The sequence below is a fragment of the Procambarus clarkii genome, chromosome 53 (genome assembly GCF_040958095.1).
Source record: "Procambarus clarkii isolate CNS0578487 chromosome 53, FALCON_Pclarkii_2.0, whole genome shotgun sequence".
Classification (NCBI taxonomy): Eukaryota; Metazoa; Arthropoda; class Malacostraca; order Decapoda; family Cambaridae; genus Procambarus; species Procambarus clarkii.
Window position 1 is genome coordinate 30,650,916 of NC_091202.1, and position 18,465 is coordinate 30,669,380.

Consider the following 18,465-nt stretch of genomic DNA (forward strand, 5'->3'; position numbering starts at 1 on the left):
ACCCCCGCCACGTCCGAATCAGTGCCTCTGATAGGTAAACTTGGTCACGGATGAAGTCTGATGTACAGTGTCGAACGCAAGAGCATGGGCCAGAGATACCAGGGATGTTCACGGAGGGAGTAAACAAATGTCTAAGATACACATGTCGAGTTAGTCGATTGTTTTTTAAACTGCTGTTACAGGCGTTACAGAGTTGCCCCCCATCGTAAAGCCGAACAGGTTTTTTTTTTGACCATCTGTTTTCCCTCTAGTTATTCTGTTTTTTTTTTTGGTTTTTGTTTTGGAATTAGTCAAAATTACATCCATATTTCTTTTCAACCTACTTTCCCTTGTTCTTTATAACCCTTGGAAAGCATCTTCCTTCACCTACCCTGCAGCTACTTATCCCTATTCCTTCCTCCCCTGTTCTCCAGATAATAAACATATGTGTCCCCCCCCACCCACCCACCCTCTTCTCTCCATACACAATAGACACGACATAAACAGATTCACACACACACACACACACATATCATGCATTCCATCCATGATGGTGTGGTCAGACGTGACGCTGTAAGCACTCACCTACAGGTGTGGAGTCCCATGACGTTTGTCTCTATCTTACCTCTGCTTGTGTGTCTTTCTTGGTTCCCGTTATGGTCGTTTCTGTGTCCTTCAGTGATATATACATATATATATATCTATTATTATTATTATTATTATTATTATTTTATTTTGTGTGCAATTTGCATTACAGTTGGTGCAAGCGCAGCATGATGCACGCACTCTGTGCTACTGTTAGGCTTGCCTGGTTGATAGAAGACTCGTCTGTGTTTTAGAATTTAGCTTATGTTGATATTTTTGTTACGAAATATATTGTGTGCCCGCTGTCTTCCACGTGAGGTTACTACTCTCTGGCTTGTATGGGCAGAGTTGTATTCTATCGTCAGGCAAGCTGTGTGGTTGATACGCTACGTGCTTCCTTTTGGTTTAAAACTTTATTCATTGTACGTCTATTAAGATTAAAATCTTCACAGATATATATTATTAGCGTATAAAGACTGTCCATTTAGAGTGATAATAATATTTTAATATGTATTAACTTAACCTTAAGAACAACTTGTTGATAACCCAGACTGATTATATGTCATTACTAACGTATTCTCCTCCTGGTCAACACTCCTGCCCCTTCACCTCTTGATACAGCCATTATTGACTACCTTCCACACCTCGATAACACACTTCAACATATGCAATAATTACAGACAGGTGTTTTAAAAAAAAATGCAAAAATACTTACTCAAATAATTAAGAATTTCAGTTTCAAAATACAGCGATGGTGAAATGGCTAATTACTGGTGGATAACATTTCTCGCTGCCTCCTGCATGGTCAGAAGCGTCTCTCACTCCTAGAGTTACCTGAACCCTTCGCTAATAACAAGTCGTAATTAAATAACACATATAATTGTCAGAAATAATTACGCAACATTGTTCACAATTATAATGAAGGATATATTGGACAAGACAAATGTAAATCACCTTCCACGCATGCCGTGTTGGACACCCCTCCTCCCCCTCCCCCCGCTCTGCGAGGGCTCGAAGTGGCATAAGGTTAGTTCTGCATGCGTGCCTTCGTTTTATCTACGGATTGAAAGTTCCGCATTGAACGAGCGGTTCACTTGTGGTGCACACTGGCAGTTACCAGCAACTCGGGACAAGAAGGGTTCAGTGACTCGTATGATGTTAATGATTCTAAGCTCTGTACCGCCTCATTCGGGGCGTGTGTCTAATAATGTTGCTATCAACATTAAGAGCTACTAAACTAGTCGTTCCTGTTAGGGAACTTGCATACTTTATTTCAAAGGCTTATATCAGGGTAATCAGTAACTAGCTTTTTGTTTTCTGAGAATTCTTTCTCTCTCTCTCTCTCAGTCTCCCACAGCGGCTATCATGACATGTCTTAATGTTGGTATATATAAATATATATATATAAATATATATATATATATATATATATATATATATATATATATATATATATATATATATATATATATATATATATATATATATAATATTTCTTAATCTCTGCGGTGTCCTGCATGATCAATCTTTGAACAAGCGTGCATGACCCACCTGTGTACATCTACCTACCTCCGCACCGTTGAGTGTGCTCAAGTTTAGCCCTCTGAACCTTTGCCTATAACCTTCGGATCCCAAGCCTTCGCTTGTCTGTGGTGGGGCGAGTCCATTCTCTCAGATGCCTTCTCGTGTGAATCAGGCCTTGTCTTTCAGTAATGGAAATTGTATCAAATTATTGTTTCTAATTTAAAAAACCATTGGGGCAGTTTTCTGCACAAGTTTCAAATACATTAATTCAGTAAATAGCTAACACGATACATAAACCACATAATTGGTATTTATCTTATATATCCATGTTTTCATACTATTCATATTACAGTCACTTCGTCAAAAATCAACAAATGTCCCATATTTAAACAGCAGTCAAATTGTTGTGTGGGTACATCATTTTCATGTAAAATAAAGAAATTTAAAAAATTGGTCACCAATGCTCTTTATATACTCAATAAACACCACAAACTGTTTCACCTCTAGCATGTTCACCGCTCCCACTTGTTCACCGTCTTTGTGCTAATTTTAAACGCACTAGAACGCACTTTTATTTGTTTACAAAGGTCAGATGGCTTTCACTGTTAGTCAGGTTAACTCCTGCGCTCTGAAGGATGGATCCTCCACCACTGTGAATGTTCTGTAATTCCTCGCATGGTATCCAAAACCTTCATCCCTACACCCTATGATTCCTTGTATATATCACTAGGCAAACGAGTAAATGTACTTGGACTAATATATATATATATATATATATATATATATATATATATATATATATATATATATATATATATATATATATATATATATATATATATATATATATATATAGTCCTTCCCTGCCGTTAATATATAATAGGTAGGATGACTTTGTGGCAGAGTTAAAGGAGAAAGATCCCCGGAGCTAGCAAGCACCACACCTGCTCAAGCACCACACCCGCTCAAGCACCACACCTGCTCAAGCACCACACCCGCTCAAGCACCACACCCACCCACGCACCACACCCGCTCAAGCACCAGGTGTGGTCGAAGGAACCCACACAAACATGCATGGTTTACACTTTATCAGTTTACAGCTCCGGCTAATTAATGCAATGTTGTTCATTACAGAGATATAGAAGACTGATGACAAAGATAACACTTATCCCAGAACACTGATAACCACGATAGCAGAATGTTATTGGCATCGCAGTTGAAGGACACAATGACAGTAGTTTGAGTGAACACTAACAAGGCTCGGAGACCGGGCATTAGGAGCTAGACCTCTCGTCCCCATAGTCACTGAGAGGCAACTACAACAACACATGAGACATGGGGCAGCTACAGCACAGACGAAAACATGAGACATGGGGCAGCTACAGCACCCGACGAAAACTTGACACATTGGGCAGCTACAGCACCGGACGAAAACATGAGACATGGGGCAGCTACAGCACCGACGAAAACATGAGACATGGGGCAGCTACAGCACCGGGCGTCACATGACACATGGGGCAGCTACAGCACCGGACGAAAACTTGACACATTGGGCAGCTACAGCACCGGGCGTCACATGACACATGGGGCAGCTACAGCACCGGACGAAAACATGACACATTGGGCAGCTACAGCACCGGGCGTCACATGACACATGGGGCAGCTACAGCACCGACGAAAACATGAGACATGGGGCAGCTACAGCACCGGACGAAAACTTGACACATTGGGCAGCTACAGCACCGGACGAAAACATGAGACATGCGGCAGCTACAGCACCGACGAAAACATGAGACATGGGGCAGCTACAGCACCGGACGTCACATGACACATGGGGCAGCTACAGCACCGGACGAAAACATGACACATTGGGCAGCTACAGCACCGGGCGAAAACATGAGACATGGGGCAGCTACAGAGAAGGGCATTGGAGAAGGGAATTAACATGTGACAACAGAAAACTGATAACATCACACAATGGTCAACGCTCCAAGTGCTATCACCACATCAACGAACCTCTGCAACAGAGCAACAGATAACAGGCAAGCTACGGGGAACCTTTCAACGCGAACTCCTCCCCATAAAACCAAATGGGAGGGGGGCTATCATGTTGCAGAAGACCGCGCGCGCAATTGCAAACAATAAACACATAAGCCATTGGCGTAATTCTTTGACGAAGCCACAAGTTACTTTTCCAAAATCCTGATTTTGATTATTGTTTCGGAAAGTACTATGCGAAGTAGTTCACGCATCTAGTGCTATTGAAAATCTTGTAGAAATACCGAATTCTTTGCTGTTTCTCCATTAAGGATATTAGACTAGACTGGATACCATTGCCTACATTATATTCGTTGTATGTTCTACAGCCTTAAATGCTATTTTGTGTATTGTAGTTAATAAATATACTGCCCACGAGGGAAATATAATATATATATATTTGCGATTAATCTAATTTAAGTATTACGGTTGATGTAATTAAAAGGCAATTTTTTTAAAAGGAAAACAAATCCGAACTAGCTACTAAAATACTGATTTAACTATTCTAAAATAAACTTATTGGGATAATACATAAATAGTTTAGAACTCTATCTTTATCGGCATAATTTCAACATATTTCAAGATAATACCAACCAAACGCCTCAACTCAGACCGTTAATCAGATCCAAGTGAACGTAAGATGAGTGATTTTGTGTGATCATGGTGTGATCGAAACAGCATCCTTCCATACAGACGAAATGCGACATAAATGTGATATATATGCGACATAAAACTGGCCAGATAATACCTACATGCACGTCAAATCATTCGTTGAAACAAGGTATGATATTTCAAGTGGTAATTTATATTAATATACGTCTCATGCGTGAAACTCATATATCGACTATTTCTTCCACCTCACCCAGGATGCGTTTACATTTACGTATTAACAAACGAAACCCGTACATCTCTCATCAATCATGGTGGCGGTACTTTTCAATTACTAAACGATTTATGAGCTTGCAAGCTTCACTTCTCAAGGTTCCTATTATTATAAGCAACCTTACGCTGCTTCATAACTCATAAACTCTTTAATAAATGTAATGAAAGCCGTACAAGATGCACAGGTTTCGTAAATAGTTGCGTAAATGCTTGACGAGACCTGGCCTAGGTAGACTATGTGTGCGTAGGCAGTGCTCTCGGTTTCCCATTCAGTAAAATATGCAACTCTATGGGGGTTAATTTCCCCCCCCCCCCTAACTAGAATCATGCCAAACGTGTTCAAACCTCCATTCAGTTAAACTTACGCCACTTTAACTGAAAGAACAGGTGTGTGCTGTTTACACACACCTACGTGAGAACTCATTAGGAACTCATTGTTGATGAGTTGTGAACCCACAACTTATCAACACGTGTGTTTGGGGGACCACGTAATTTAGTTCCAAAATAAAATTACAAACTAATTTAGAAATCCAAAATGAAAAGATGAGTCTAGACACTGATGTGGCACTTAGTGGTAACACTGATTCTCTGTTAGCTTGTTGCGTTGGCCCTGTTACCTTGGTACCTGGGAGTTAGACAGCTGCTACGAGCTGCTTCTTGTGTGTGTGTGTGTGTGTGTGTGTGTGTGTGTGTGTGTGTGTGTGTGTGTGTGTGTGTGTGTGTGTGTGTGTGTATGTGTGTGTGTGTGTGTGTGTGTGTGTGTGTGTATGTGTGGAGGAAAAAAAGTAGTAGTTAGTAACAGTTGATTGATTGTCAGTTGAGAGGCGGATCGAGAGAGCAGAGCTCAACCCCCGCAAGCACAAATAGGTGAATATAACTAGGTGAATACACACACACACACACACACACACACACACAACAAGGGTGGTACACGAACAAGGGGACACAGGTGGAAGCTAAATACCCAAATGAGCCACAGAGACATTAGAAAGAACTTTTTCAATGTCAGAGTACTTAGTAAATGGAATGCACTAGAAAGTGATGTGGTGGAGGCTGACTCCATACACAGTTTCAAATGTAGATATGATAGAGCCCAGTAGGCTCAGGAATTTATACATCAGTTGATTGACGGTTGAGAGACGGGACCAAAGAGCCAAAGCTCAACCCCCCTTTATATATATATATATATATATATATATATATATATATATATATATATATATGCAATTGACGATCACAAAACACTGATCATTTTATGCGGAAAATCCACAGAGAAATATGAAAGGAGGTGAACGTTTCGGCTTTGTTAAAGCCTTTGTCAACACCAGACTCAAACCAGACTCAAACTTGTCAACACCAGAGTCTGGTGTTGACAAAGGCTTTAACAAAGCCGAAACGTTCACCTCCTTTCATATTTCTCTGTGGATTTTCCGCATATATATATATATATATATATATATATATATATATATATATATATATATATATATATGTAATATATATATATATATATATATATATATATATATATATATATATATATATATATATATATATATATATATATATATAATATATATATATATATAATATATATATATATATATATAATATATGTTAGATCAGTGATTCTAGTATGGATCTTCTCAATAATTCTTATGTAATCGTTACTTGAGAAATTGAAGACTTAACTTTCCAAGGTTCATTTTGAAGCTTCTACGGCCAGACATTGAGAAACATAATACGTTGAGCCTGTTAATATTCTTAAAGGCAAAGGAGAAGTGGAAAAATTCAAAGTAAGATTGATTGATTAAGATGTTTGGAGTGAATGTGATCATTGATCATATAACTTTTTGAAGTGTCTCTGGGTCTGTAGTCCAACAAAATAGCTGTTGTGGTTGTTGTTTTAGATTTAGTTACTCAGAACGAAATGTACATGTAGCACAGGTTATATTGAGCCCGTAATTGGGTTTGGTTATTCGCGATAACCTTGTTACTGTGATATTTGGGTCAAAGTTTGAAATGGAGGTGGGGTTTTCTCCTTTTCTCCCGTTTCTTTTCCACTTCTGTTTTAGCGCACTGGTTTTAGTCTTGTTTTAATAACATTATCTTGGTGGCAGATATAGAGGCACAGTGTTCACTAGCGTGTCTCATTCTTCAACAACTTTTCTAATCATTGTAGTCGTTGTGGATTTTGCATCTAATGCAGCTGTTCTTGTTGGATGAATGAAGCTGCTCTTAGATTGCAGGTTGAGTTTGATGCGCAGGGCTTCAGTAGCTTCACATTCCAGTAAGAAATGTAATAACGGCACCTCTGCATCTGTTCCGCAGATATGACACTCTTTAACTATTGGGTTTATTACCTCACAGCTGCACTTGTGGCCAAGTCTAAGTCTGTGTATGGCTACTGCAATGTCTCTGGATATCTTTTCGCCAGGCTTGAAGGAGGAGTACCCAGTGACTTGTTCGTACCACTTCGCAGTGGATCTTCCTTCCGCTACTTTGGCCCTGTGGCGACTTTTGATAGTCGGGAGTATTTTCTTTTTGATTTCCTCCTTAATCTGTGAGAAACTTAGGGATATTTTGACCTGTTCAACAGGTAGAGCAGTGGCAGTTTTAGCAAGTTCCTTTTCATTACCATCTATGCCAGCGTGACTTGGTATCCAATTTAGGGTGACTGACAGCCTCAGATTGTGTTCTTCTTTTCCTATATGCTGGACTTCTGTGAGGAGTTGTATATTATCTCGGTGTTGGCTGGAAAACAGTGCCTAGAGCGAAGAGTTTGAGTCGGTATGCAGGATGACATCATGTAAAAGATTCTCAATTGTATAGTTTATGACCTCCTTCAAGGGATATAATTCTGTTTACAATGTTGAGCACCCACTATTCATGCTCCAGTAAGCATCATGGCTGTTAGTGTAAACTGCTGGTCCAGCAGAATCTCTTTCTTGATCAAATGATTCATCTGTGAAGATGTGAGTCGTTGTCGGACTTGAGATGTTTTTCATTTGTTGTTTTATGATTATTTTGAGCCTTTGCGAGTCTCATGCTGATTTTTTAACTGGTAATCCTTCAATGATTATCTTTAGACCCGACTCTTCCCGTGAAGGAGGCTGCCGAAGGTGTTGATATGGTCTATCTTCTCCTTTGTTTCTAATGGTCCGCTTCAAGTTCACTTTCTCTAGCAATTTGACCCGATGATCCGTCCATGCGTTCTATATTGAAGGTTTCTATAAAGCGATCTGTGTATGCTTTCTTTGATTGACAGTCTGGCGGTGGTTCCAACTAATCTGTGCCGTTATAATGGCTATTATTTGTTTGATCCTGTTTTCTAAAGCTGGTAATTTGGTTTTCATTCTTAGATTCTCTCGACGCGTCCATATAGGTGCTCCCAGCATTGTTCTGAGGGCATCATTTTGAGACACTTCCAGTTTCTCCCACTGGTTATCACTGAGGGATGTAAGAGCCTGAGCAGCATAGTCAATGAGTGACCTAATTGCTTGAACGTAGTATATTTTGAGTACTGGTAGAGATGCACCATCTCTAAGACTGGTCAAGGAGCGATAAGCTGAGTTTCTGGCCTTGCAACGTCGCTGAAGATAAATTTCTTGAGTGAATTTCAACTGAACAAATTAGATTGATGATTGATGAAGCCACAGAAGAGAGGGCACGGGCATGAATAGCCCGTAAGCGAAGGCTTTTTGTATCCATTACCAGTACCAATAGCTGATACTAGAGGTTTGTGGATGGGTGAGGTCTTCAAAACAAATTAGCTGATGATTAATTGACGAAGATTAAGGCACCCAAGAGGTGGCACGGGCATGAATAGCCCGTAAAAGAATTAGCTGTGGCAACAGCATATATATATATATATATATATATATATATATATATATATATATATATATATATATATATATATATATATATATATATATATATATTGGCAATAAAGGTGAGGTGACGTAAGGCGTCACCTTATAATAAGCCTTCTGGGAGGTATGTGAATCATATTAAGAAGGCACTCGGGCTCCTGCCAAATAGCCAGTGCACTAAAACTGAAGCGAAAAGGAAATATGGAAAAAGGAGGAATCCCCTCCTCCATTTAAAACTTTGACCCAAATATGACAGTAACAAGGTTATCTAATAACCGAACTCAATTACGGGCTCACCATAACCCGTGCTACATGGACATTTTGTTCTGAGTAGCTAATCTAAAACAACAACAACAACTCCTGGAAACCTTCGAGGGAAGTTTCGTGCTAAGTTTCAGTTACGAAATAGTGAGAGTAAACAGCTTTTCCTAGACGTAACAGTCTCGGAAAAGACTGCTGGCTATTACAGAGCTGTCTACACTAATGAGCCGGTCGGCCGAGCGGACAGCACGCTGGACTTGTGATCCTGTGGTCCTGGGTTCGATCCCAGGCACCGGCGAGAAACAATGGGCAGAGTTTCTTTCACCCTATGCCCCTGTTACCTAGCAGTAAAATAGGTACCTGGGTGTTAGTCAGCTTTCACGGGTTGCTTCCTGGGGGTGGAGGCCTGGTCGAGGACCGGGCCGCGGGGACACTAAAAAGCCCCGAAATCATCTCAAGATAACCTCAAGAAGGAAAGCAGCATAGGAATGTGCCTAAACTAAAAGTAGTGACTGTTCTGACATGTACAAGCGGAGTGTTGTCGACGCCTATGCCAACTCTCCTCACACACACACAGCTCCATTTGGAAGCAGGATGTCGAGGAACTCAGTAGAGAGAGGCCGGTCGTAGTCATTAATAGATACAGACGCGGATATGTCGAAGATAGCATTAATAGGAAGGTGAACCGCCATAAACCATTCAGTATCTGCCTCATTTATTAAACTATTCTACAGGAAGTTCGTTTTCACGGCTCAGAAAACGAAGAAAAGGAGTCTTGAAAGATGCTTTTGATAGTAACGTAACTCCTGCCGGTATCAATCAGATGGAAGACCGTGTTGACAGTATACAACAAGAGGAAGACTACAGCCAACTTGAACATTAAGAATTCTCTCGACACCAAGCAAAATGCCTTGGAACAGATGAAGGGCCGTCTATGCCTTCAAAGGCACTCTTGGTAGGCACTCAGCCCCAGCAATTTCAATATACAAGCAAAACAAGTCCACTACGGGCTCACCATAACCCATGCTACTTGGAATGTTCCGAGTAGCTGAATCTATAACAACAATAACAACATCTCTTGCACGATACATTAACAACAGGGCATCATCAAATAACGTATAGTTTATACACACAACCAAATCATCACCAGAGATACGTTAACCAGCAACATTGAAATAATAAACGCATACAACGGCACTGGAAGATTAGATATTGGTGAAGCACTACATATCAAACTGTTTCAAGTCACTATAAAGAGTCAGTTGAAACTCATTTTTTGTTTATTCTTCCATCCTCAAGACCAAGATGGAATATCCAGATCACAATGCCCCAGCCCAATATGAGAAAATATAATTAAATTGAGGAGGACTATTGGTCCACGTGATTTACTTCATATCACCCTTTTTGGCCCAGCTAATATCTTTGGCACAGGAGATTATCTGCTACACGACCAAAGATCACATTCACTCCAAACATCTAACACGTACGGGCTATTCATGCCCGTGCTATCTCTTATGGTGGCCTAATCTTCATCAATCATCAGTTAATTTGTTTTAGCTAAGTAAGTTCAAAGGCAAGTTAGTTCTTATATGCCTTTGAAAATGTTGACAGGATTAACGAAATGTATATTTTAGCTTCAGGCTATATGAATCAATTCAAATAACATTTGTAGGATTAAGTTTTCATCTTCCTCGCAAGTAAAGGAGAGGATAAGAACTATATATAAATATGTATTGGTATAGTGGGGTAGCAGGAGTTCCTTTAAGCACAGTCGGTTGAAAGTGATCGCATTGCTACCTTTGTTGTTTTTGTTGTTCAGGCGTTCGATGCGTCTATGTTCTTTGCATGAACGTCGAGACGAGTGATGAGGTTATCGACATTCCTGGTTAGTCTGGGTATTAGGAGAATAAATGCACGACAAGAATGACTGTATGATAAATTATGCACTCAACGTTTCCTTTCTGCTTGGAACATCTCCAGGTGAGGTATGGTGTTTAGCATTCCTGTTGTTTTAGATTCAGCTACTCAGAACAAAAAGTTCCAAGTAGCACGGGCTATGGCGAGTCCGTGAAATAAGCATGTGTGGTAAACGAGGATATATATACACGGATAGAAGTGAGGCACAGGTTCTTACGGGTTATTCATTCCCGTGCCACCCTCCTGGGTGGCTTCATCTCCATCAATCAGTCAATCAGGTGCAGGTTTGGTGAATCAAGCCGTCGGGGCTCAGGTCTTTGCAAATGGGCGCGGGTTTTACTCTACAATGATGTCAATGCAGATGAAAATCAAGTCTTTGTTTTTGTTGACCAGATCACACATACTAGAAGGTGAAGGGAAGCCGACGTTTCGGTCCGTCCTGGATCATTCTCCCATCGACTTGAGAATGGTCCAGGACGGACCGAAACGTCGTCGTCCCTTCACCTTCTAGTGTGTGGTCTGGTCAACATACTTCAGCCACGTTATTGTGACTCATCGCCTGCAAGTCGTTGTTTTGTATGTTAATATTAGGTATCTTTTCTTTGATAAAGAAAGCTTCCAGAATTTGCAATCTCCAGTCGTCGATGGCAATATCAATATCTGTGCGTCCCTTTTCCTAGTAAGAGTCATATCACACCATGATTATTACACAGAGGGAGCTCCTGCTTATAGGTAACAAGTCAATCTTCTTGAAAGTTCAGTAGTGGTCATACCAATGTAGCCTGAGCGAGGGTTTACACAACCTTCATGGGGCACGAGTGTACAGGTGCACCATGTTGGCTTTCTAGAGAAAGGTGTCTGTTATGTTCTGACAGTTTTTTGTTATTAAGTCTGCAGTCGTTTTGGTCTTTTAGTAGATTATGAGTTCCAGTTTTTTACCATAACCAAAGTTAATTTTCAGTTTTAAAATGCACTTCGGACAGTTTTTTTGTTTTAACTTCCATTCCAAGTAGAGAAAACATAAGAAACATAGAGAAGATTCGTGGTAGAATCATATATATATATATAGATTAGCCGTCAGGTATATTATATTGTATACCGTCAAATCAATTATATTCAGACCAGAATGAATCTTTATTTTCTGCATAAAACAGCGCATTTAAGTTTTTGTTACAATTGATCGGTACTCTAATAAACTGTTGCTGTAAGTGAAGAATTTCATTCATCTTGTTGATTGCCAAAAGAAATTTAAAATATATTCTGAATTTCACCAATTTAAAAATGCAACTCAGCCAATTAGCATATAAATAAGTGCTAGATGTAATTTAAGCTTAAGCCATGAAATTTATAAGCTGGCCAAATTTTGCATAAAATAAAAATAGTTCGGTACAGGATGTAATATATATATATATATATATATATATATATATATATATATATATATATATATATATATATATATATATATATATATATGATATTGAATTAGGATAACTAATTTGTCTTTAACAACTTATACCAAGGAGGATACGGTAATTTTTGGTACCGCTTGTTTGGAATTGTTAGATATTAATACGAATTTTGCATATGAATAGAAATTTCACGAACAGCAACAACACAGCAATTTACGTGTTATTCAGTATGATAACCCGTAAATTTAGCCTACGGGTAATGGCCTTGTTTGCCAACTGTTCAGCGCCGGCTAAGGTAACGCTCTACAATGAGAGCCTTAAATATATGTATGTGTGTGTGTGTGTGTGTGTGTGTGTGTGTGTGTGTGTGTGTGTGTGTGTGTGTGTGTGTGTGTGTGTGTGTGTGTGTGTGTGTGTGGAGCTGGGTATGATCCTCATACATGAATGCCTGTTTTTTCGCGTTAGTTTTTCCAACTGCTTGACCCTCGTTATTAGCAATTAGTGATAGCGAAGCTTTTATGTAAATGATTGTGTTCATTCACAGAGAGTTTGTAAATATCTTTATCTATTGGTGTCTGAAACTTTTAATAGACATTTTAGCCGAAATTGTGCAAGATATCAATAATATTGATTCAGCTATCATTGTTAATGCCTTTATCAGCTGATAAAGGCATTAACAATATTGATACAGGTATCAGTAATATTGATACAGGTATCACTACTATTGATACCTGTTCGATATCAGTATTGTTGACACGGCTTTTGTTAGGCAGAATCAGATTTGTAGTTCAAGAAGTTTGAGTGGTGGCTTTGGCTTCGTTAATAGTTGTGCCGAACAATAGACATGCTCTCTAGTAGTTACTTGGTTTGGGCGGGAACTCATTTTGACTTCGAGCGTGAACTCACTCTTTGACTTCGAGCGTGAACTCACTCTTTGACTTCGGGTGTGAACTCTTTTAGGGACTCGAAGACTATCCGGGCCCCTCGTTACAGTGACCTCGCAGCGATAGTTTCTTTGCCTTGCGACATAGTTCATATGTCCCTATCCGACTATTTTCCTCGTCTGTGCCTTGCGATGTGTGTGTGTGTGTGGGAAATTCGAGTATACCTGGGATATATGCTGCACTTGACCATTCCCCAGGATGCTACCCACAACAGTCGACTAACACCGAGGTTCCAAATCACTGCTAGGTGAACAGAGGCAATGGAAGACTTGCCTATACGTCTCCCAAGCCTGGGGTGCCTCCTTCACCGTTCTTAACTCTAGTGCCATATTGAACACGTTATCGGGCCATATTGGCCATTCTAGCGCCATAATTACCACTCTAAACACGTTTCCATTGCTTTTATACACCTCAAATAATCACATTTGAGGAAATATATTGAGCTTAAGTCGCAGCTAGTCTCAGTGGTCAATGTAAAGGAAGGAAGCGTAGTGCCTTCGCGATCACACCAAGATCACACACAGCCATCTAGGTGAACTTATGATCAAATTGTCTAAATGGCAAAACCCAATCCACGAAACCTCTCCCGTTTACAGTCCTTTATATCCTCACTACTTAGAACTAAAGTGAAACTCTTTACAACCTCCATAACCCAATCCTCGTTATACCCAAATGTTTATTTATGTGTGTAAATCTTTTTTCCTCAGACTTAAAATCCTACTCCTGTAGAGCTACTAATTTTATGCTTCATCGCCTACAGATCCTGAACTTTCCGCTTCAGCTGACTGTGCAACCAGCGAAGTTAACCCTCCCGTTATATTCCGTTTTCTTTATGTTTCGTAGGTGTGACTGTTCTGCTTTCACTCACTGTCTTCCTTGACATGGTAAATGGGTCTATGCCGACTACCAGTGATTCTGTACCCTTAATAGGTAGGAACCAAAGTTCAGAGTTAATCATGCCATTTCACCATCATCAAGTAGTCAGTATTAAGCTCTTGATGCGACAATATGTTTCAAAATCGTGATGAGCACCATTTGACCATTCACTACTTTCTCTCTCTCTCTATCTCTCTCTCTCTCATCTTTAATTATTATTATTATTTTTTTTTTAAACCAACACACAAGTTGACTTTACTTTCTTACTCCGCTCTCTGCATTTGATTATTATTTCAGGGGTTACCATCTTGCTATCCTTGACTGTATTCTCAAATATGGTGAATGACACCATGCCTACAACAAGCGATGCCGTACCACTTCTAGGTAAAGCCCACTTTTCCGGGGACGCCAGCAGCATATTATATCTCTCTCCCTCTCTCTCTCTCTAAATATATATATATATATATATATATATATATATATATATATATATATATATATATATATATATATATATATATATATATATATATATATATATGTGTGACCATTCATCCTTCGCTGCTGTACGATTGTTTCGACTCGACTCTTTAATTAAGTCACCCCTCTTAAGTGTTGCCCAAGATACATCGGCTTCCCCCCCACCCCCAAACCCCGCCCCCTCTGCCCACCAATCCCCTCCCTTGACCCCCCCTTTTTAAGTCTGTTGTCAACTCTTGTGCATGATAATCCTTCAGTTTATCCTCCCTACCTTCCCCCACCTCCTCTTCCTCACTCTCCTTCTCCTTCTCCTACTCCTCCTTTGCCGCGATAATCATTGGCGGGAATAAGTGTTAACCTCAGTTTTGTACATGGCAACGAGTTCTCAAAAGTGACAGTCATTCCATACTTGGACAACTGAGGGGGACGAATTTATAGCTGACATAAATATTATATATATATATATATTTATATATATATATATATATGTATGTATACGTATATATATATATATGTGTGTATATATATATATATATATTATTTTTTAATATTATGCTTTAATTCGGTGGTTTTGTATCATCACTACATACTAGTTTTCTATAAAGAATTATCAAATAACATAAATAACGGAACTAGCATGCAAGTGACGCCCTTAACACTAGACCTCCCCCCTGTCTAACCCAGCTACGGAGAAGCCACTATCATGCGCCAAGCATGAGAGAGAGCGCCGCGGTCCTTGTATCTGGCGAGTCCATCACCGCCAGCGGACATTCCGTTTCGTCATCAGCACCCTCATCATCACCATCATCATCATCATCGTAATCACCACATGAAATAATGTACATACAAGACCTAAACACATATTCATTGGCCCCTATGGCTGTCAGGCGGATCGCGGCGATTCTGTGCACTCTTCTTCAGTTTCCCCTCCCCACTCATAGACCAATTTTGGGGGGGACTAATTTGCCCCTTTCCCTCACCACGGAGGTGCTAAGAGCCGCCTGGCAGTCATCTATACAGTCTCCCAGCACACCAACTTGGGGAACTTAAGCTTGTTGGGACGCAAGAGAAGTCCCAATGTCCCAACACGAACCACCACCCCCCCTGTTGCTGCTGGCACCCAGATACTACACAACACACCCGCCGATGACACCTCGAAAGCCGTCCAACATGGCGACAGCTTTCTTGGTTCAAGTTGAAACGTTCCGTGCCTCACTGACTCCTTTGCCATCCTTGTCTCTTGCAGGGGTTACCATTCTCCTCTCCCTGACAGTTTTCCACAATCTGGTGACCGAGACGCTGCCGCAAGTATCGGACGCCATGCCTGTGCTAGGTAGACTACTGAGGGCTGCTTAGCTCGCCCAGCGCGCCAATAGCCTACGACTGTTTGTGGCCGGCGGCCCTTGGACTGAAACTTCGTCACAACCGGCACACCACATTACTCAATCTGCGCTCCTTTGCCTTCTACACGGAAACATGTTTGCAAAACCTTTTGAAGGGTTTGGTGATGTTTTAACATGGTGGAACCAGTTGTATTTTTTTTTTTAATTTATCGAAGTGCCAGGAGTGTTTGTGAAGAGTCCAAGGGTCCCACACAAACCTTCTCTCTAATTCGTGTTATTTCAGGTGTCCGTAACTGTTGGTGTATCACCTTCGCTGTTACTCTAGTGTGTTAATTACATGGATGATGGATGTCTTACCTAAAACTAAAAAAAAAAAAAAAAAAAAAAAAATTGTGTCCTCTGGTAATAATATATGTAAACTAGCATGGCAAAAGGTAAATTAGTATTGATGTAAACTAAAACAAAATGCTAAAAACAAAATAATAAAATATATGATGCAGACTTCCACCGTCCACATTGCCATGGGTAAGCGTCGCGTAAACTCGCCACACTGTAAATTACTCAATTTACATCAATTTACTTGAAGGGAGATATAGTGAAAATACGCTTTATCCTAATCCTATTTTTTTTTAACTAAATATAAATCACCAACGTTAAACTATAACAAATTCCTTTAGTCTTAAGTGTTAATTCAAGAGAGCCACTTCGCTCAGTTCCGGCTTTATTGTGACCTCTTGTGTGTGTTCAGTTTGCCACTTCCTTTGTTCTGATTGGTTCTTGAGTTGCCAGTACCTTATTTCTGATTGGTTCTTGAGTTGCCATATATATATAAATATAGTCTTTTGATTTTTTTTACCCATTCTCCCCCACTGCCTCCCCCCCCCCCCTTTCCTCTCCTAATTTCCATTTCTTGACCTTGGGTCCAAAGTGTCCATTGATGTTTGATAACATTTATTTGATTGTCTAGAATTATAATATTTTATGAAGCTGTTTGTCTCCAGTAGGCTTATTGCTGTGAGTTTCGGAGTTGTAAAGGTTTTGGGGTTTGAGCATGTGTTTAATCACAGATTGGGATCGTTATGAATAAAACACCATTCCTATGTCCAGATTTACTTGTTTAAGCGAGATGCAAGAAGCCAATCTTACCTTTACAGCTCCGAAGTTCGTTGATGTGTTTTTCTTAGTGACCATAATTTACAAAAAAAAATCCCTTGATGATCATTTTTTTTATTATAATTATTATTATTATTATTATTATTATTATTATTATTATTATTATTATTATTATTATTTTCTCCTGCGTTGTCTGTTACTCTTACAGGTGTGACCGTTCTTCTCTCCCTTTCTGTCTTCTCACTAACCATATCAGGAATATTGCCAACGACATCAGACGCTGTGCCTCTACTAGGTTAGGCCAGAGTCGAAGGTGGCAAGGATGCCCATCCCCATCCCATCATTAAAAAAAAAATAGAAATGCATCCTTTTATTTCCTTTGCCACGTCAGCTAGGATGAATATTTGGGACTATTATTATATAAAGCATTTGATCTATTGGTTTTTATCAGCTGTGTTTTAACTCTTAGTTTGTGTAAATAATGGTTATTACCAATCAGCAAAGTCTTGCAGCCTTTTTGTTGATCTTTTGGTCTATTTTCAAGCTTTGCTAATTCTCAATTCAAAAAAAAAAAAAAAAAAGGAACAGAGGGGTTGAGTTGAGATTTGTCAGCTTTCCTATCATTCTTACGCTCTAATTCCTCTTTCTCACTCTTTATGTTTCTTTTATCTTTTGCACCACTTCTCCCTATTTTCCTTCCTTTTTAATTCGTCTACCACTCTCTACCGATAATGCTTTGGGTCAAGTAGTCCATGTAATTTAATCGTATCAGAGCAATGTATAATCTGTTGCCCTTCTCTCTCTCTCTCTGTTCACGGTACCTGGTCGGATCGTGGCCCCCACAACACACAGGCGTGACTGTACTACTCTCGCTCTGTGTCTTCTCACAATTGATTAACGACACACTCCCTCAAACCTCGGAGGCGGTTCCTCTTCTAGGTTAGCTGCAACCCTCCCCCCAACAACTCCCAACCCGTTCCCTCCCAACCCCCAAGCCTACTGTTGCCGCGAAGCCCTGTCCCACCTAACGTCACCAATACCCTTCTCCTATCTCCTCCCCTTCTCCAAAACTTGCCCTTTTTAAAAACCTTCACAGACGCTATTGTTTATGTGACTTGCAGAAACCGTTTAAAGGACACGATTTTCTTTTTTTTGTTTTGCGTTTTGTCTCGGTCAATTTTCCCCATTTTGTGAATTACAATTTAAATCAATTTGTATTGCAGTTAGTGCCTTAATT

The 18,465-nt window shown here is 39.9% G+C and overlaps 1 protein-coding gene across 1 annotated transcript in view; it reads left to right on the plus strand.

The window, feature by feature from the left end:
- The window catches only part of LOC123767141 (neuronal acetylcholine receptor subunit alpha-7-like), a 454,788-nt gene that overhangs the window by 354,938 nt on the left and 81,385 nt on the right, over positions 1 to 18,465 (plus strand). The window contains 1 exon segment of the mRNA XM_069304850.1: positions 16,019 to 16,105. Within this exon segment, the coding sequence (XP_069160951.1) occupies positions 16,019 to 16,105 (87 nt within the window).